This window comes from Microcaecilia unicolor, chromosome 12 (assembly GCF_901765095.1).
Source record: "Microcaecilia unicolor chromosome 12, aMicUni1.1, whole genome shotgun sequence".
Lineage (NCBI taxonomy): Eukaryota > Metazoa > Chordata > Amphibia > Gymnophiona > Siphonopidae > Microcaecilia > Microcaecilia unicolor.
The window spans coordinates 27,263,995-27,285,150 of NC_044042.1; the positions used below are offsets into that span (position 1 = coordinate 27,263,995).

A 21,156-nucleotide genomic window follows, 5' to 3' on the forward strand; every position below is an offset into this window, starting at 1 on the left:
GGTGCGAGCAGTATGTATCAGTCACTTTTTGCTGCAGGTGAAGATCTGCTATTTACAAGGTATGCAGGAGGGACAGCTGTCGGGAGCTTTCGGCTGGTGGAGCTTGGGGATCCCTGCCAGCCACATAAGTGTGCTGCTACTGGGTGGGCCTGGGCCCACCCTTGTCTACGCCACTGGGGGGTAGGTATCCTGTTAGAAAGTTATCCTTTATATCTGGAAAAAAAAAGGACACCTCAGAGACACAAACCAAAGAGGTTTTTCAGATATAGGGATTGTTGCAGATGGCAGCCCAGGACAAGTATCAACAGATTTCTTTATTTTCCAGCATGATGATTCTGAGCACTGCAGGGAAGGAGAAATCCATTTTTATTTTAAATATAAGATCACGAAAGCAGTATACAGAGCATATCAAATATATGCACAGGGTGTCAGGCAGGCTATTTGATTCTTTCTTCGGGGCTTTTCTGGCTGAACTTCTCCATCAGTTTCTTCCAGAGTCCCTTCTTGGCCTCTTCCATTTGTTTCATGCTGTCTGAAAAACAGAACAAACCATCCAGTTACTCATAGCATCTTCGGTTATTCTGAGCCTTTCCCTCAGCTTCAAGATCAGATCCTAGCTTTTTTTTTTTTTTTAATACAACAGAGGCCCACAAAACCAGTCCTTATCTGCACAAAGGACTGGGATGTGGGTTGCCCCTTGGGCAGTGGTGTGCTGGAGCAGGCTCTCACAGGCTCGCAAGAGCCGGTTGTTAAGTTTTTAAGAATTTTGGGAGCCGGTTGTTAAAGGGCCCTCCATTGCTACTTCAACAACTGGCTCCCAAAATATGGGCTTGGGCCCCCTGCTGAATTCTCTTTTACTTTGCTGGTGGGGATGCTGAGCCCTGCCAGCCAAGTAAATAGACTGCTGCTGCTCCCAGCGCCTTGTTTCCAGCTCTGAGCAGCAGGCTGGGACTTCTCCAGCATGTGTGAGAAGTTCCAGCATGCTGCTCAGAGCAAGACGTTGGGAGTGGTGGCAGTCCATTTATTGGCTGCCAGCAAAGGTATGCCTAGCATGCCTGCACGAAGGGAGGGAGGAGAGAGAGGCAACTGTTGCTCCCCCCCCCCACCCCCACCCGGCCACCCCTGGCCCTTCCAACTGCAGAGCTGGCTACGTCTGGAGAAAGAGCCTGTTGTTAAAAATTTAACAGCACACCCCTGCCCTTGGGGCTCCAGTTGAGGATAAGGTTAGAGTCACCTTCAGAGCTCTGAAGGAGACCTCACCACCCCATGGGTACAGGCAGGAGCCATTCTCAAATCTCCCTCTTCTTCTGGGTACACCAACACACCAAACAGTGTCACCATCACAGCATGTTTCTCTGTTGGCCTGCAACCAATCAGTTGCTCTTATAAAAACATCTCATTTTTTTTTAACTGCAGTGGATCCAGTCTCCCAGTCTGTTGCTGTTACTGGTATTACACACAGACACCTGGAAGTTGAACTGAGAAATGCATTTAAAAAAATATCACAGGGCTGGCAGCAGTAAGCTTGGGAAGCACTTATGTAAGGTGGTTGTAGGACTACTTTTAGGGGTTCACTTTGCTTTTTACCCCTGACGCAGCCTGAGGGCGAAACATGGCCACGTCGGGTAACTTGTAATAAACCACTTCTTCTGTTACCCTCCTGTTCTATTTTTTTGTCTTTTTTGATCTGCTTTTTTTCTTTTGATTTAGGATGATTTAGGATGATTTTACACCAGTGGTTCCCAAACTTGGTACTGGAGGCACCTGAGCCAGTCAGATTTCAGGATACACACAATGAATATTCACAACAGAAATCTGCATGTACCCTGAAAATCTAACTGGCTGTGGTGCCTCCAGGACCAGGTTTGGGAACCACTGTTTTACACAATTAATCATCTCTGCTATTGTTCCTCTCTGAGCCCAGCAGGATCGGATACAAAACTCAAAGACCCAGTGGAGGACTGAGCAAAGACCCTCAGCTCTCATCACAGGTGACCACGGTCAACTCGCTCATCTCTGGTCTCAGCAGCTTCCTCTCTCAGGTAAGTTCCTGTAAAAGTGTGTCCTGTATTGAGGCTGCACCTAGCATCTCAGTACCAGACACAGTCAAGCTTTTCTGCTTATGCAGTCCTGCACTTTAGCTTCAAATTAAGTCAAATGCGACAGAAGCATACAGCGAATTTCAACCCCTCAGGCCCGATTTACTTATGAACATTTAATATATACCGCTCATCCAAGGAAAATCACTCTATGGCGTTTCTCAGAAGTAATACAGAACGCCCTAATAAATTGTGAGGATCCATTTTACACCATGCTCACTAGAAACACATCTAAAATTTCTATAGTTATTGCTACTCTTCTGCTGGAATGTGATTTCCATTTGGTTAAGAGCTGAAGAAAGTGACTTGGACTGAAGTGAAAAAAAAAAAGAAGATAATGCCCCGAGTACATCCAATAGGAAAACAACTGCACTCTAAAATGAATAACAAAAATACATTCCAGAGCAACAAAATAAAGAAAATTTCTTCTGGGAATGAGGAATGATCTCAGATTAATGTTTGGAGCAACCTCTAGTTTCAGATTCTCGTGAAACACATGGATGCCAGGAGCAGGCACAGCACTTACCTGTGGCTAGCACCATCCGGCATTCTTCCACAGTCACTTCGGTGAAACTCGTGTCCCTTAGGCGCGGATACTGGGGGACAGAGAGATATGTGGTTGATTAGTGCTGAGGGAGCTCGGGTTATACACACCTTAAAGACGCACACTCAAAAACAGTGACCATGGATATCTTGCTAAAACTTCCCACGTCCACCTGGCAGTGAGGTGCGAGTGCAGAGTGCAAACTTGTCCTGTCTCTGCTCAAGCTATTCACTGCCTTAGTGCTACTTTGGGAAACATGGAAGTGCTTACCATTGATTTAACATCCATAGATACTTTCTTTGTGTCGGTGGATAAGTGTTCAAATCCAACAATTCGCCCTTCTGACTGTACCACAGAAATCCCATTACCCTTTATTCTTACACCTTTTGCTACATTCCCCCAAATCTCTGGTTCAAACAAAACACAGACTATTTTGAACCATCAGAAGGATGGTTACCTCTGAAAACAACTGAAGTCATGACTGGCATTAAAAAAGTTGTTATAAAAATGAAAACATTGTCAAGGGTAGGGGGAAGATGGGGGGGGGGGGGGGGGGTTCAATGTTAAAAATTGGTTGATGAGGAACGATACTGTATTTTCTTATGCTGTATCATTTTCCTTTTGGGAAAAGTATCTGTTTGTTAAGTTCTATCATCAATAAAAAAGTTGAAATCTAAAAATGAAAACATTGATAAAGATTACATGGCAACAATGCTAAAATTATACCAATAACAAATATTCCATGCCAGCTGGTTTGGTAAGAATAGTGTGGAACAACTCACACACCCAGAGGGTTACTAAAAACTTGGTCTTACTCATATTAAAGAGCATCTCGTCTTCTTATAATGCTCTCTACTGCCTATTTAGCCCCTTAAAATAGAGGCTACAAGCCCAAAGATACAGAATCACCAGCTAGCTACTGTAGATCACTTCTGACCATGCATTTTCTGAGAGTGGATTTCATCAGGGATTTTTTTTTGGTTGGTTGTTTGTTTTTGGAATAATAGCACCACCTTATGGCTGTATAGTGAGTAACCTGCTTCACTTTTTCTGATAACTACAGCTAAACTTCCAGCCCAGACGTGGCATCACATTTTACCATACAAGGAATCGTTTCACACATTTCTTCATAAAACCACCATGATCCCAGACTAATGTGCTTATTGATGGAACTTGAGGAGACATGAAGGAGAGCTGTGTTCACGCCTGGTGGACATTAAAGACTGAGGAGAAGGAGGGAGCGAAAGACAGAACAGGAACCCCCCCACGCATGCTCAGAAAGGTCTATTTAGACTTCTCTGAGCTGAAGATCTCCACCAATCAAGGCTTCATCAGATGATATCATCTTAGAATTTGTCTGCATTACCCTGACTTGTCTATGGAGAATGATCAATGTTTAAACCTCCTTCTTAAATAGAAAGTCATTACCTACTTCACATTCTCTAGACTTTCTATGTGGTAATGCTTAATATTCACATTCAGCTACATAAGTACTACCAGATGACTGAATTCTATTAGGTAACTGGCAGTGGAGATAGGAAGCCTTCAAGCTCCACACCTTCCCACCCATCAGTTATCAGAATATCTCTACGCAATGGCCCTCTTCCAGCTCTTATGTAGTCACTTTGCAGGGGCTCTCATTTCTTTTCATATAGCTCATCACTGAGTCCATGTACAGACTCTTCCGTTACTCCTTCCCAGTTGCTCTCTGGGAGACATATGTAGCCTCACATCTCTCCTCATGAGTTCAACACAGATAGTCCTTTACTTGCACCTTCATATCTATCCTCAGGGAGACATATACAGCCTATCTCCTTATTCCTTCCAAAGATGCCTGTTATGACCTGGTAAATGTGAGCCCTTGTGCCCCGACTGAGCATGGCGAAGATGGAGTGACACTGCAGTCGGTCAGGCAGCCAGACAACCCCTAGCTTCACCTGGGAAGCAACCGCTGTTCCCTGAGAGTTGAGCCCTCAGGTGCGGGTAGCCACCGGGACTTCTGGAACCGGCGGGGTTGCACGGCCACCGACCCGACAGGCGTGAGAAAACACAGTCCAGGAACAAAGGGGTCAGCAGTGCAGCGAGTAATCAGGAAACAGTCCGAGGTCTGGGCAGGCAGCAACACAACGCGAAGTCAAGAAACAATCCAAGGTCTGGTACACAGGAAACACTGGAACAAGGTAGCCGTCCAGGAACACGGGACGAGAACCTCGACCTCTATGCAGCAGAAGCCGAAGCAATGAAGGACTGGAGGCAGGGCTTTAAATAGTGTAGGAATCAGGCTCAAATATGTGCAGCTGATCCAAGATGGCTGCCCCCATCAGCAGAGAAACCCACACACAAATATGGGCTTCCTTCCTGCAGCTGCCCACTCCACGATGGCTGCCACAACCTGAGATGCCCATCCCAAGATGGCCGACCTAACTTGGAGATACCACATCCAAGATGGCCGACTATCTCCGCCGGACCGCAATTCGTTGGCGAATCGGCCGCGCAGGCCTGGAGCCAGGTGAGGAATGTAACAATGCCTTTGAGTGTCCATTAAGCCCAGTCTACCACCTCTTCAAATGTACAGACAAAAAAGTCCTCTCACTGGCTCTGCTGTGCTTAAGAGACAGTGATTTCAACACCAAGTAGCATCAGAAATCAAGCCTAGCTCTTCTGCTTCTCAATACATTGCCTGACCAATTGGCATCGGGCTTGATAGCTGGCGAGAGTGAGCATTACCTTATATCTGTAGAAGTTGCTATTGATCCTGGCTAAGCTGTCATACATCTGGTCACATGTTTCTGGGTCAGAAATCTAGAATGGAAGAAAAATAATAATCAAGAAGCCATTCACAATAAACCCGCATTCCCCTGCTCAAGAATTACTATTCACCAGCAGTGAAATACTTAAAAAGATTATTATCCACTGAGGCCTGTGGAATGTGTCACAAGTTCATGTGTGAGCAACAGTTCTCACTCTACAAAATGCAGTATTACGCTTTTGCATTTCTGAAACTTTAACTCATGTCACCCTCCCATATAGCAACATATACCCAATGCCAAGTCAAATTAAACCAAAAGCACCGACTCCTCAGGAGTGACTCAATTCACATGAGCTTATCACTCACCTATGCTTTTGTTTGATCTTATAAAAAATGGTTTTCCGTTTCTTTATTTTTATTGAAAAATAATCATAAAGACCTTCACATATAAATATAATAACAAAGAGCACTTATTTCAAACTGTAGACCCTCCCATATCATGCACCATTCTCTTAAAAATTAAGGCGAAGATGTTGCAATGATACCCCTCACTGTCTATTTAACAACAGCGACACCTAATGGTCAAACTTAGAGCCTATGATTGCTAGTTTAATGCTTTGCTGCTGCAATGGCTGGGCTGAATTAATTGGGAGATGGGAGAGGGCATAAAAATAAGTGAAAAATCCTCAGGAGCTATGACTGAAGATTCATGGCATCATAACTCAAAGGCTCTGACTTAGTTCAAACTACAGAATGACGCAGGGACAAAGTTTGTCCCTGTCCCCGCAAGCTCTGTCGGATCCTATCTGCACAAGCCTCGAACAGTTATGATTTTATGATTAAATTATTTTCTTAAAGTATAAAAAGAAACAATATTCTGTACGACTTTCATTTTATAAAATCACAAACAATACAGAACAAGGATCAACAAAATTCCTGTCTCCCCCCCACAAATATCCCTCTCCACTACGGGGAAAACTGGACAAGCCAAATTACTACAGAATGCTATAGAAAATTCGTGCTAACAGAATACTTCAGTCACACACACACAGTGGCCAATCCAGGTTACAAGTACCCGGCAAGATCTCAAAACAGTACAATACATTTTATGCTGCATATCCTAGAAATAAGCAGTGGATTTTCCTTAAGTCCATCTTAATAATGGCTTATGGACTTTTCTTTTAAGAAGCTATCCAAACCTTTTTTAAACTCTGCTAAGACATCAGCTTTTATTGCATTCTCTGGCAATGAATTCCTGAATTTAATTACATGTTGAGTGAAGAAATATTTTCTCTGATTTGTTTTAAATTTACTACTTTGTAGCTTCATTGCGTGCCCCCTAGTCCTAGTATTTTTGGGAAGAGTAAACAAGCGATTCACGTCTACCCGTTCCACTCCATTCATTATTTTATATACTTCTATCATATCTCCCCTCAGCTGTCTTTTCTCCATGCTGAAGAGCCCAAGCCGTTTCAGCCTTTCCTCATAGGGAAGTCATTCCCATCCACATTATCATTTTCGGCGCCCTTCTCTGTACCTTTTCTAATTCCACTACATCTTTTTTGAGACGTAGTGACCAGAATTGACACAGTATTCGACGTGTGGATGCACCACGGAGCGATACAAAGGTATTATATCCTCATTTTTATTTTCCATTCCTTTCCTAATAATACCTAACATTCTATTTGCTTTCTTCACTGCCACCACACACTGAACAGAGGGTTTCAAAGTATCGTCAATGATGACTCCTAATGTGGAACCTTGCATCACATAGCTATAGTTCAGGTTCCTCTTTCCCATGTGCATCACTTTGCACTTGCTCACACTAACGTCATCTGTCATTTGGATGCACAGTCTTGTATGCAGTTAGCTTAGCTGGGTTTAAAAAAAGGTTTGGATATCTTCCTAAAAGTCCATAAGACATTATTAAAATGAACTTGGGAAAATACACTGCTTATTTCTAGGATATGTACTTATGTTATATGCACCCACAGTAAACGGGTCAGTCTTTTTTCTTTTAGCATGGATTTACCGCAGATCACCATGGCTCTCCATCCCCATGTCATTCTCTAGTTCAAACTCTGATGTTAAAATCAGGGCCCTGGCACAGGATTACAAGATATGAATTTTGGAAACACCGTCTTACTTTTTAGAAGCCCCCCCACCCCCCAAAAAATATTTTTTATTCACTCAGGATGAATGTGACATCTGAAGCAAAACTTGTCCTAGTGTATCACAGAACAAAATCCTGCACTAGCAAACTTCAGACTGCCACTGGATGACTTACAGCAGGGGTCCTCAAGGTCCACAACCCAGTCTGGTGTTTCCACAATGAATATGTATAAGATCTATTTGAATGCAAAGGAAGCAGTGAATGCAAATAGATCTCGTATATATTCATTTTGGAAATCCTGAAAACCCTGGCTGAGTTGTGGACCTTGAGGACCCCTGACTTATGGAGTGACCTGGGTGCCCTACCACCTCTGATGTATATTGTGCCTCCTGCTGCTGCTTCCAACACACTGCTATTCACTCTTAAACCCATTTGTGCCCTTGTCCACTTCTTACTTCCAAACTCCCAGAGTTCACTATTCTCCAACCTGCACCTTCTACTCAAATTAATTATGACTAAGGTTGCCCCAAAGCCCTCAGCAGCTCAGTCAAAATGCCAATCATTCTCCTTTCTGTTGGAACAGATTCCCTCTTCCCCTGAACCTGTTCATGTTCTGAGAAACTATCGAAAAGAACCTGCTCACTCACTTCTTCTGTTTGTTCTTAAACTGTACTCACTGCAAGCACTGCCCAGACTGGCTCTGGTTGTGTCAGGGCAATGAAATGTACTGAATTTTGGATAAATTAAGTAAAAATGAGATGCCTGCTCGTGTCTGCATGGCACCTCCTCATGTGGACATCAGTCATGCTCTGTGGTGATCTCAGCATTTTATTTTCATTGATCCCCTAAGGTTATCACTCAATATCTCACCTCACCTGGTGCATTGCTCCTTGTAGTGAAGCTGGTTAGAGCAGTATTATAGAAACTTTTGCCACTAGTGACTAACAGGTCATTATCTCTATTCACCATGCATAGCGCTGCGTATGCCTTGTAGCGCTATAGAAATGCTAAATAGTAGTAGTATTTATGGGTGGGAGTCTCCTCATTCAGCCCATCTTTTTGTGGGGGTCTCACTGCTGTTCCCTCACCTGTGTGTTCTCTCCTTCTCGGAAAGTGTGTGCCACCCGCTCCCTCAGGAAGGCACCCAGATCCCGGCCCCACTTGGTCTCATCCAGTGGCCATTCCTCGCACAACTTCAGGAAGTGGCGGTAGCGTGTGGCTGCCATGTCATCAGCAGTAGCTGTTTCGGTCCTCAACTATTACAGCACTGAAGTAATTCTCCAGGGGCCATCTAGGATCTGATTATGACAAAATGTTAAAACAGAGTGGCTTGGAATGCTTTACCTAAAGACAGAATAAATATTTCTCCATTACACAGCTGTCAGGATGACCTTAGTGTAAGCTAGTAGTCCATTAACCTTATAAAAAAATAAAGTTTTTAATATCCTTAATTGCAGAGCCAAGGGTAATTCTGTATAAGAAAGACCACAGTCGCTGACTATGCTAGACATTAAAAAAAAAACAGATGGGCAAGTGGTCCGCTAGTCCCAGTAAAATGGAAGATGAAGAAGCAAACACGGTGGAAGATTACCTCACAAGTCTTTATTGTAGAGAACAGGTAAAAGGATGTCCGACACAGCCGTGTTTCACCAGCAGGGCTGCGTCAGGGGCACTATATTACCTCAAGGATTTCTCCTTTCACTTTGGTTGGAGAACTAGGGTGCAGTCAGTGTAACCACCTCCCAGGTAATACAGAGCATCAGTCAAATGGATTTGACAGCAGTGTCAAATCCATTTGACTGCTCAGACTTGCAGTGAGGATGCACAAAGGAGGATCTGTGCAGCTCATCTGCATGCAATCCCCTTTGTGCATCGTTTGCTGTAGCAAGTTGCTAAATTTTACTGAGGCAGATGTATTTTACGGCTGCCTTTGTGCATCAGGCCTAGCAGCCCCTATATCAACCAGCTCACTTTTATCCACATGTGTTTTATTCACTTTGCAAAATGTGCAGCAGATTGGTGAGGCAAGACTTCCATTGGCTAAATCCATGTTGGCTCTGTCCATTAAAACATGACTATCTAGTTTTAATAATTTTATTCTTTGTTTAAGTTTCTACAATTTTGCCTGGCACTCATATTAGACTCACTCACTCCTGGAATTTAAGAACTAGCTTCATGTTGGGCCACCTTCATGTAGTATCACAAATCAGAACTAAAGACATAAAAATCGACATGGAAACCTAAACAGTCAGGTCCTGCAAGCACTGTAAACACTAACGAAAATAAATGCAATTTCTCTTCTACAATACAAAATACAAGGTGCTCATTTCAAAAAAAAAATGACAGGGGAGAAACAATTCGGGAAGAAGAGGAACAGCAACGTACGTGTTTTCCGCCATCCTGCCAGAAAGCTAATCTGATTACAAATAATTCTACGGCAAAAGGTAAAAAACGGATACAGCAGGATCCTCCCGGATTCCATTTCAAAACCTTTAAAACTTCATTTTTTTCTTTGCCCAGTCGTTCACATATGGACATTTTGCATATATCCTCCAAAATAAATGTATTTAACCTTGAGGATTAGTCTCCCGGGATCCTCCTATTTCCTTACCAATCTTGTCCTCCTTAAAAATTGCGATCCTGCGCGCGACGGTAAATTACGTCACAGGGGGCGTAACTTAGCGGATCGGGCGTTCTCAAGCTTAAAATAAGGTTTAAAGATAGAAGGAGCGCTTCTTTGTTTTCACGGCCGCTACTGCTTACAGTATGCAGCGATCACCAGCCATAGCCCAGCGCTGCAGAAATCTTTTAGAAGGTTAAACGAAGAGGTGCAATAGACTGGAGTGGAAGTGAGCCTATCTTGTCCACTGTAAGCAAGGAAGCCAATTTGCTTCATCTCTGTTTCCACTCCCCCGCGCGGCCGTCATTGCCATACACTCAAATCACAGCAAGCAAACCTATGAGCTGCTGCGAGGAAGTTTAATAGGAGTGGAAGTGAGCTTATCTAGTCAACACTATCATATCTTCCTCTCCGCACCCAACACCAGATACTGGTGATCTGGCATCTATTCAGATCTCTGGTAAGGACTTTCCGTCCGAAACAAACCTTTCTATTTTGCGGTTGACCTCCCTATGCCACCGAGAGTTCGGAAGGGGATAGTGATCCCGCCAACTGACCTCTTTCTCAATTGATTTTCTACGCTGGAGAGTACATTGCATGAATCGTGAGTATATTTTCATTTATTTTATGTGTTACTATTAAGATTGCCTTTGTATACTTTCATGGCCTGTTAGATTAGCTCTAATTTAAATGCTTTATTTTACCAAATTTAGGATTAAGATTTTGTCCTCAATACATAGGGACACCTCTGTATGTGGGACAATAACTGTGTATATGTATGCGTGTGGTTTTCCTTTCCTTTTCTGTCTGTGTGTTGTGACTTGTGATTGGCTACTGGAATATTTATTTTTATGTTTTTTGTTTTGAAACCCTAAACAATTCCTTAACTGTGCACAATTCCAATGATTGGTTTTGAACTACATTTAGAAATATCTTGCTTCCTCTTCTGAGCTTTACGTTTTCTACTTATCAGGATTAGGTTACTGTTTTAATTTTATGTCTATATGTTGCTGTGTGTCCTGTGATAAATGGCATATATTAAACCAGCTAATTATTAGGGAATCATTTCTTTAGTTTTAAATTAGTGCTTTAAGGTTACCCCGCGAGATTGTCTATCAACTGCAGTGGTAGTAAATCTCAAAGGAGTGTTTTTTTTTTCCCAGGATTGTATATTATTTCATTTAAGCAATGTTTGTTTGATTTGTGACGTAATGTTAAATATCTGATTGTTTTTGATTTCTGGTACATTGCTTTCACCAGAAATGCAAGCACTTTTTAGTTTTAATTTTTTAGGTGTGCGTCTGTGTATGTGTTCTTTGAAAATTGCATAATTATTCCAGATATTTACTATGAAAGGTTCTATATTATATGCCATCTAAAACACTGTTTATTTGTGACGTTGTTTAAAATAACAAGTGCTGAAGTACACTTAGAGATTAACCCTTGCATAACATAGCTGACTGGTAAATCAGAACTAAAGAAATTCAGGTTGCTATTATTTTAAAGTTATGTTCAGATCAGACTAGCTACAATTGTCAATTTCCTCTTCATTGAGAACCGTATCTCTGGAAACAGATAAAGTAATAACCTTCTTTTTCTCCTTTTCCCCTCCTGAAGTATTAATTCTATGAACACCAATTCCACCAATGAGAAATTTTAATACGAAGACTTGAACTTACAGTTTTTGTTGGATGTATAGTCCTATTTTCAGTCACCATAATATCCAATGCTTGCAGTGAGCAGTAAACTCAAATTAAACACAGGAAACACCGTTATTTCGTGATTTCCTTAGGACCGAATGACAGAGATTAACCCTTGTAGTTCTTATTTTCTCTTAAGTTCATTTTTATAAAAGCTTTGGACTCAGTATATGATACAGGAATTCATTACGTGTTTCAGATTTTTAATAACTAGATGGGTTTTTCTATGATTCTGTGTTATCCTTCCTACTCTTTGTTTAGAATTTAATATAATTTTATAATATACTCTAAATTGTAAATTGATTCCTGGGAATATATAAGCTTATTTTTAGCTATCCCTCTGAATGTGAATCTTGATATGCTGTCATAATTTAGGGCCCAAATTGTGAAAGCATAGAAAGGATCAGTTTCAATTTTAATATAATTTTTATTTTCCAAATTGGCTCTGAACTATTACAGAGGACTATAGGTTATTATCCTTCTCATTTGACCTATTTAAAACTTGTAAAGGTCACGTGAGTAGGCCTCATAGGAATATATAGTTTTTACATTTCTGATATTGGCTTTTCTCTATCTCTCTAAATATCATATTAAGGGCTGTATTTTCCTGGAGCAGACTCTGACCACAATGTTTCCTCAGACTCTGCTGACTTCCTGTGCCAGCAACATCTAATCGACAGAGAGAAATTGTTTTCTACTTGTAACTTATGATTTTATATATTGAAACTATGCTCCACCTATTGGTGCCACAAGGAACTAACAATGCATTCTTTGATTTTTTCTTTCTAATGGTCCTGTGCTGAGATTTGACCACTTGATATTACTTCTTATATTAGCTCTATTTATTAAGTTCTGTAGGTTGAGTGAAGAGTGCTAATCCAATTCCTGACCTACCGCCTCTATTCCAGTTTGGTACTTCTGCTACAACTGACCTCTGACAAGACAAAGAAGCGCTACCTTCTCCAATGAGAAATTTCTTTTGTCCAGATGATGTCATTAACTTAGACCTTCTTGGTTATGCTCTTAAATATTCTGCTGTATTAAATATTTTTACAGGCTCATCTTTTCCAGAACATACATGGCACTTTACGTATGAGCTCTCTGTTACAACAGACAGCGACCGTGATTTCAGAAGATACTTCCATCACCTGGACTAGTTATGAGTTTTAAATTCCTGCACATTAGACTTCTGCTCTGATTATGACTATTTCCTAAGCTACCCTTCTTTCTGAATCATCTAACTCGTAAGTCCTGCTGGCCTCCTGCAGCTGAGGGCCCAACCCTTGGTGAATGTTAGTCATCGCAGGTGAAGATTCAATACCTATTGGCGATAGATTGCAACGCATTGCCCATGCCTTTTTGACTATTTTTGTGCACCACATTCCTGACCCTCCATACATCTATAACTTGAACAATCAACATCATCTCTAAATTTTTATTGTTTTTATTGTACCCTTTTCTTTTGTTCCATATACTTAACTATTGTTATTTGATCATCTCTTCGTAGTAATTACCAATCTGTCTTGCATATTATGCAAGCCAGAAGTGGGGATACATTCTGCAAATCCCAATTCCTAGTATTAAGACTGTCACTTCTACTGATTCCTTGCCCAAGTTGCTGTGAAAATCCAGCCCTGTTAGATCTTCCAGATCTCCGTCCAGATTCTTCTGCGCTTCCACTGACTCAACCATGATCGATGAAAGAGGATTAAGAACTGATACTTCATTTGAGATTTATAGTTGCTGTTTATGGACATTATAGATTCATATTTTGTTTTATTTTCAGTTTAGCAGTAATCCTGTCTAGATATTGAAAAGGTTTTATTTTTATTTTCCTATTATTTCCTTTGTTGTTCTAATTGTTTTTCTAAGAGTTTCCCCGTTATTTCTGTTTATGTAATTTAAATTGAAGTTGATATTGCTCAGATACAAGGGTAACATCAAACCCTAATACTGGCTATGATATCATAATGTAGGTGTAAACCCTGTTAGTATCAACCAGTTATGCAATTGTTTAACTTTGGTGTAGGCTTACTTAAGCTGCATGTCTTTCTATAGGTTTGACTAAGCTGCAAGTGGGGTAACGGATATATAAAATGCTTCCCATACTTCCAGGTCATTATGCATATGTCAAGATCCATGCATGACCTTTGTTAATATAAATTTTCCTAGGATTGACCCTTTTTGCTGTATGAGGCAACCTCATACTTGCTATCCACTTTTTAGTGCTCATGATTGGATGCTAATGATGAGTAATAGTAAGGTCCAGGAATTCCGACCTGTTTAAGGATTCTGAATACCTACAACCTAAAACAGCCTGCAAACAGAGTACTAACCATATATTTGTTGAGCCACCATAACAATGCTTAATCAAAACCACTATTCCTTCCGAGGACCACTGAGATAGATACATTAGATTATCTCCCCATGTACTATGCAACAGATACAATAGAAGTCATAGCAAGACCTGAAAGTGTTTATTAGTATGATCTACCTGAAATTGCTATTACCCGCATACCTATATTTCATGGGATTTTGTAGATGAACTCATGGATTTGTCCCATTCATAAAACCTCTCTCACTACAGGTTTGAGTAAACCTCAAGAGAGATGACATCAGGATTAAGCCCAAGGGGTGGGGTAATATAAAGGGAATTCCATATGCCCAAATAATATATAACCTGAGAATGAAGTTTCCTGTCTTGCACCATACCTTCTAGCAATTTGTAAGACCAAAACTCCCCCTCTCGTTTGATAGCTTGCCACCTTCTGGAATGGATGATGACAAGCTTGACGAGCTTTGTGTCACCCCTCCTCAGAGGGGGTGACAAGTGGGGAATGTATAATTATACTACAGCAAGAGGCCCTCACTGGATGCCCACCGGAAGGGTGGAAGGCCAGATTTTAGGACTCAGGCTGTAAAAATACCAGCTAGGTTTAAAAATCTATGACTGGCTGAGCAAGGACGTGCTTTACCTGTAAGTTAATATGTGTCCCCGCTTGGGATCCATCCACTGGAATAGTGGTGGATCAATTTACATACCTTAAACAGCTTAAACTGCTAAAAGGCACTGACTGGGCCTCATTAGAATTTGGTGTGACATTCAAAAGCAGTGCAAAAGCCAAGATCAAGGAATTGATGGCTAAAATGCTAAGTCAGATTACAAGATGATATGAACCTGAGATATCTATATTTAGATATCTTCATAAAAAAAGTTGTTTTGTTCATGTTTGGATGTCCGTATCTAGGGAGATGTCCATGTTTGGATGTTTGGATGTCCGTATCTAGGGAAATGTTGACAAAAAGGGAAATTGCACAACAGGTTGCAATACTAAAACGGAAGAGCACCTGGCCGGAGGTCATGACTCATAGATTAAGCAATATTAGAGAAAAAAATCCCTCTCCATAGACTTGTATAGTGACCAAATTGTATAAAAGCAGGGTGCATGCAAGCCCTCAGGAGAACTTTTCTCCAACGCCTCGGAAGCAGCAGAGCTCCAGTCAGCTGAATCCAGAATTTGTCTGATGAATGTACTACTACTACTACTACTACTTATCATTTCTATAGCGCTACTAGACATACGCAGCGCTGTACACTTGAACATGAAAAGACAGTCCCTGCTCGACAGAGCTAACAATCTAATTAGGACAGACAAACAGGACAAATAAGAGATAAAGGAATATTAAAAGTGAAGATGATAAAAGAAGGGTTCTGAACAAGTGAATAAGGGTTAGGAGTTAAAAGCAGCGTACCTGATTAAAGTCTGATATGCAAATAAACTCTTCATTCTAAATGATGGTTTGTGGGCTTCACTTAATGATGAAAGGCTGTAAGTACAAATGCTTTTGCTACATCAGGCTATCATTCGCTGCATTATATAACCTGTAGCCTAAATCCAGTTTGTCATAAGGCTGGTATCTATTCCTTGCCAGTGCTGAGAGGCGGACTAATGCCGGTATTTGAGACCTAACGTCTCTCTCAGTGGCAATTCCTTTTAAAACCTCATAACTCCTGGATTACCCCAGTACTAGTGTTATCTAGAGATGGAGTCAGATTGAGGTCACTCTAGCCTTCTTGGGGGGGCTCGGGACCCCCCAATTCTCAACAGAAGCCAATTTCGTTAATCTCTATTTCCACTCCCGCCCGCGCAGCCGTCATTGCCATTCACTCAAAACAATACAAGCAAACCTATTAGTTGCTGCATCTGCATTGTAGTTCTTTATTGCTGATCCATCTGTAACAAGCCTAAAGCTGTTTCAGTTGGATTGGCAGGTCTTACAAGGTGGAAGATAAAAGACATGATTGGGGTGACATGATACAGACGTTCCAATATTTGAAAGGTATTAATCCGCATGTCATGACTCTTGGAGCTTGGTAATTAGAAGCCCCAATATCATGGAGCATAACCCTGGCCCAGCAATCACCTGAAGTCTCTATTATTTTATGAAATCTCTTTTATTGAATAAATCACAGATAATTTACTCACAGATAGATGTTCAGGATACAGAGACTTCTTAATCTGGAGGCTGTGGGAGGTGGAGATCTGAAGAGAGGTAGTTGTATTGCAGGGGGAGGAGAACAGGTAGAAATAGTCCAAAGCTGGGTGACTGCAATGTGCAATATCTCATTTGGAAGAAGATATTTACAGGATAAAAAATCCAGGTTCGTTACAGGGATTTTCAACAGGACAGAGCTGTCTGGAGCGAGATGGTGTTGGCTCCATGTCCCTGGCTATAATGGAGGAAGAAGCCCCACATGGCTGAAAGGACAAAGAAGTGGTGGGGCTTCACACAGGGAGGAGCAGATAGAGACCAATGGGGACAGAGCCTGCTATCGGATAGCAAGGGGTAGTCCTAGAGATAGGAGGGAAAGGTCATACCTGGCTGACCTCTGAGGACAGGAAGACAACAGAGCCAAGCTTGGCACAGAGAGAGGGAGAGAGAGAAGGTCTGAGCAGCCTCACAACCAGTGATAGCAGTTCTTACACAGCCAAACAAGTGTGGTTGCACTGCCTGTGAACTACATTACCCACAGTGCATTGCTCATGTATTTTTCCAGTGGGGAAACTGCAGCAATGATAGTCCTTGGGACTGAGAATAACAGTAAAGGCATTACACACATTTTAGGATCACGTTATAAACTAGTGCGAGGCTTTCGGAGGACAGAACACCACATTCGAACCTTTTCTGGAGATGGGAAGCTGGTGGAACTAGAGGACATGAATTGAGGTTGCAGGGGGGCAGACTCAGCAGAGGGTGGTGGATACGTGGAATGCCCTTCCGCGGGAGGTGGTGATGAAAACGGTAATGGAATTCAAACATGCGTGGGATAAACACAAAGGAATCCTGTTTTGAAGGAATGGATCTATGGAATCTTAGCGGACATGGGTGGCAACACCAGCATTTGGAGAATAAAACCGGTGCAGGGCAGACTTCTAAGGCAGGGGCAAATCAAACTCGGATGTACCTATAAAGTATTACATACCATGTAAAATTAGTTAACTTGTTGGGCAGACTGGATGGACCATTCAGGTAACTTTATCTGCTGCCATTTACTATATGTTACTATGAATATGATTTAAAAAAAAGGCTTCAACATTTATTATAAATGGTTGTTTGTAGTCATTTTTCTTCACTGTTCTGTGCAATATAGATGACCAGATTTCACTGAGGATATCTTGTTTCCTAATGGGTTCATCTTAACTGTTGTAATTTGCCTGGGAAGCCTGGTGTTTCTAAAGATGATGGGATATATTGAAATTAAATGGAAGTAGAATTAAACTCTCCTTTCATTGGGGCACATGGAATCAGTTTCATCTGCTTGAGGTTCAATGAGGGGACATGGGATGAGCTCATCTGGTCCACAGGAGACAGTATGACAATAAAGTTGAAGCCGGTGCCCCTGCAGCAGGCCATCTTCATTTGCCCAAAACAATAGCAAAGTAGATTTGCATTCTCTCTTGTTAGGGGATGGGGGGGGGGGGGGGGGGGGGAGATCTAAGAGAAGTTGTGGGGTCTGGGCTGGTGGAATTTTCAAGGGTATGTGAAGGGGGGGGGGGAGGGCTATTTTCAAAATATATTTGTCAGTACTGCAGAAGCTACTTTCTTATTTCCAGTGTTGTATTGTGGTTTTCAATGGAGCGCTAGATGCCTGCTTTTTTTCTTCATGATGACAATAAAGATAGTCCTCTATAAAATACTTGCAAAAGTTTTAATACCTATGTGTGTCATTTTTTTAAATTTGACAAAAATGTCATTTATTTTAAAGCGTCCCCTATGAACATATAACATAAAATTTTAAATCAGCAAAACAGCATTAAAAAATTATTGTAGCTGCTAGACACAGCAGAAATTCTTTGCATATGTCCAAATCTTTCTGGAAGGGCTGCTTACACCTAGATCCAGCTCTGTTTCTCATCAGAAGGGCCGCATACACCAGGTGATGCACATTGGAAAGAATAATCCGAATCATAGTTACCCGATGCTAGGGTCCACCTTGGAGGTCAGCAAATCCAGACTGCCCCTATCGGACTGACTGTTCACTTGTCTTTTAGATTGTAAGCTCTTTGAGCAGGGACTGTCCCTCTATGTTAAATTGTACAGCGCTGCGTAACCCTAGTAGCGCTTTAGAAATGTTAAATAGTAGTAGTAGTAGTAGCACTCAAGAAAAAGATCTGGGTATCGTAGATATGCTGAAATCTACTCTGCATGCGACGGTGGACAAAAAAGCCAACAGGATGGTAGGCATTATTATGAAAGGGATATTGAGTAAGACCAATACTATACTGCCTTTGTATCACTTCATGGTGTGTCCACACCTTGAGTGTTGCGTTCAGTTCTGGTTGCCGTACCTCAAAAAATATATAGCTGCACTAGAAAAGGTTCAAAGAACAGCGACTAAATGATAAAGGTGATGGAACTCCTCTCGTACGAGGAAAGGCTAAAGAGGTTAGGGCTCTTCAGCTTGGAAAAGTGACAGATGAGGGGAGATATGATTGAGGTCTACATCGAAGTAAATTGATTTTATACTCGTTCCAAAAGTACTAAGACTAGAGAACACTCGAGGAAGTTACATGAAAATACTTTTAAAACAAATAGGAGGAAATATTTCTTCACTCAACGAATAGTTAAGCTCTGGAACTCTTTGCCAGTTTAAAGAAGGTTTGGACAAATTCCTGGAGGAAAAGTCCATAGTCTGCTATTGAGACAAACATGGGAAGCAACTGCTTGCCCTGGGATTTGTAATATGGAGTGTTGTCATGATTTGGTTTTCTGCCAGGTACTTGTAACCTGGCTTGGCCACTGTTTGGAAAACAGGATACTGGGCTAGATGGACCATTGGTCTGACCCAGTATTGAATATCACTAAAACAGCTTAAAAATTATTATAGCTGAAACAGCAGTTATAACCTCTGTATGTTGTGCTCATTTTTCTACACTGTTCTGTACAATACAGATGGGTTCATCTTAACTGTTGTTGTACTCTGCCTTGGGAAGCCTGATGTTATAAAGATGGAATAAACTGAAGTAAAATTAAACTCTCCTTTCATTGGGGCACATGGAATCACATCTGCATCTGTTTTGTAGAAGTTTACATTTTAGATACACAAATGGATCATTCTGTTTTGAGCATGTTTCAGGGACAAATGGTTTTATAAGTCATGCAGATCTCTCATTTGTTTAAACAACTAAATGGGCTAGAAGCCCCTAATGCAGTCATTGACACTGTCGATCACAGCATACTTCTCAATACCATGTCCTCACTTGGATTCCAGGGCTCTGTCCTTTCCTGGTTCTCTTCCTCTGCACCTTTAGTGTTCACTCTGGTGGATCCTCTTCTACTTCTATCCCTCTGCCTGTCGGCGTACCTCAGGGTTCTGTTCTTGGTCCCCTCCTCTTTTCTATCTACACTTCTTCCCTTGGTTCATTAATCTCATCCCATGGCTTTTCCTACCATCTCTATGCTGATGACTCCCAAATCTACCTTTCTATCCCTGATATCTCACCTTGCATCCAAACCAAAGTTTCAGCATGCTTGTCTGACATTGCTGTCTGGATGTCTCAACGCCACCTGAAATTAAATATGACCAAAACCGAGCTTCTCATTTCCCCCCCCCAAACCCACCTCCCCCCATTTTCTATTTCTGTTGATGTCTCTCTCATTCTCCCTGTCTCCTCAGCTCGAAACCTTGGGGTCATCTTTGACTCTTCTCTCTCCTTCTCTGCTCATATCCAGCAGACTGCCAAGACCTGTCATTTCTTTCTTTACAACATCCGTAAAATCCGCCCCTTTCTTTCCGAGCACTCTACCAAAACCCTCATCCACACCCTTGTCACCTCTCATTTAGACTACTGCAATCTGCTTCTTGCTGGCCTCCCACTTAGTCACCTCTCCCCTCTCCTATCGGTTCAAAACTCTGCTGCCCGTCTCATCTTCCGCCAGGGTCGCTTTACTCATACTACCCCTCTCCTCAAGACCCTTCACTGGCTCCCTATCCGTTTTCGCATCCTGTTCAAACTTCTTCTACTAACCTATAAATGTACTCACTCTGCTGCTCCCCAGTATCTCTCCACACTCGTCCTTCCCTACACCCCTTCCCGTGCACTCCGCTCCATGGATAAATCCTTATCTGTTCCCTTCTCCACTACTGCCAACTCCAGACTTCGCGCCCTCTGTCTCGCTGCACCCTACGCCTGGAATAAACTTCCTGAGCCCCTACGTCTTGCCCCATCCTTGGCCACCTTTAAATCTAGACTGAAAGCCCACCTCTTTAACATTGCTTTTGACTCGTAACCACTCGCCTCCACCTACCCTCCTCTCTTCCTTCCCGTTCACATTAATTGATTTGCTTACTTTATTTATTTTTTGTCTATTAGATTGTAAGCTCTTTGAGCAGGGACTGTCTTTCTTCTATGTTTGTGCAGCGCTGCGTACGCCTTGTAGCGCTATAGAAATGCTAAATAGTAGTAGTAGTATTGTGAACATTCTCCATCCAATTGGGCATGTAAAAGTCTGTCCTTTAATGATGCCGCATATTCAGAAATCATAGTCATAAGTATGAACAGTTATTCAAACATTATTCCATGCACACACTAGAACAGGCATCCATCGTCAACAACTTCCAAAGAGTATATCCAAAACTTAATTTTTATGTTTAAATCATCTTTAGTCAAAACACAATATGTTTATAGATAAGCTTCATAAAGAACAAGAAAAAACAATGAACCATCCAATATGGCACAATATTAACTTTTACAGAGAAACATATGCCAAGAACCCTTCCCCTTCTGCTCTCCCCTCCCTTCCTCCCGCCCTATAAGCCCACCTGTTT

The 21,156-nt window shown here is 41.7% G+C and overlaps 1 protein-coding gene and 1 long non-coding RNA gene across 3 annotated transcripts; one reads left to right on the forward strand and one right to left on the reverse strand.

Annotated features, from left to right (window-relative positions):
• Nucleotides 1–299: 299 nt before the first annotated feature.
• On the reverse strand, nt 300–10,270 carry LOC115481324 (ubiquinol-cytochrome-c reductase complex assembly factor 2). 2 transcript variants are annotated; one of them, XM_030220377.1, is made up of 5 exons: nt 10,117–10,270; nt 8,594–8,803; nt 5,371–5,445; nt 2,626–2,695; nt 300–532 (listed from the first exon to the last, which is right to left on the reverse strand). In XM_030220377.1, exons 2-5 carry the CDS (start codon nt 8,729–8,731, stop codon nt 438–440), a joined length of 378 nt encoding a protein of 125 aa, XP_030076237.1. In that variant the 5' UTR covers nt 8,732–8,803; nt 10,117–10,270; the 3' UTR covers nt 300–437. The 2 variants fall into 2 exon arrangements, with proteins under 2 accessions (XP_030076237.1, XP_030076238.1); XM_030220378.1 differs by lacking the exon at nt 10,117–10,270 and adding an exon at nt 9,891–9,979.
• LOC115481325 lies at nt 1,121–15,988 on the forward strand. Its single transcript, XR_003943952.1, has 3 exons — nt 1,121–1,211; nt 10,360–10,367; nt 15,978–15,988. It is a non-coding gene; the product is annotated as an uncharacterized LOC115481325 (long non-coding RNA).
• Nucleotides 15,989–21,156: the final 5,168 nt, after the last annotated feature.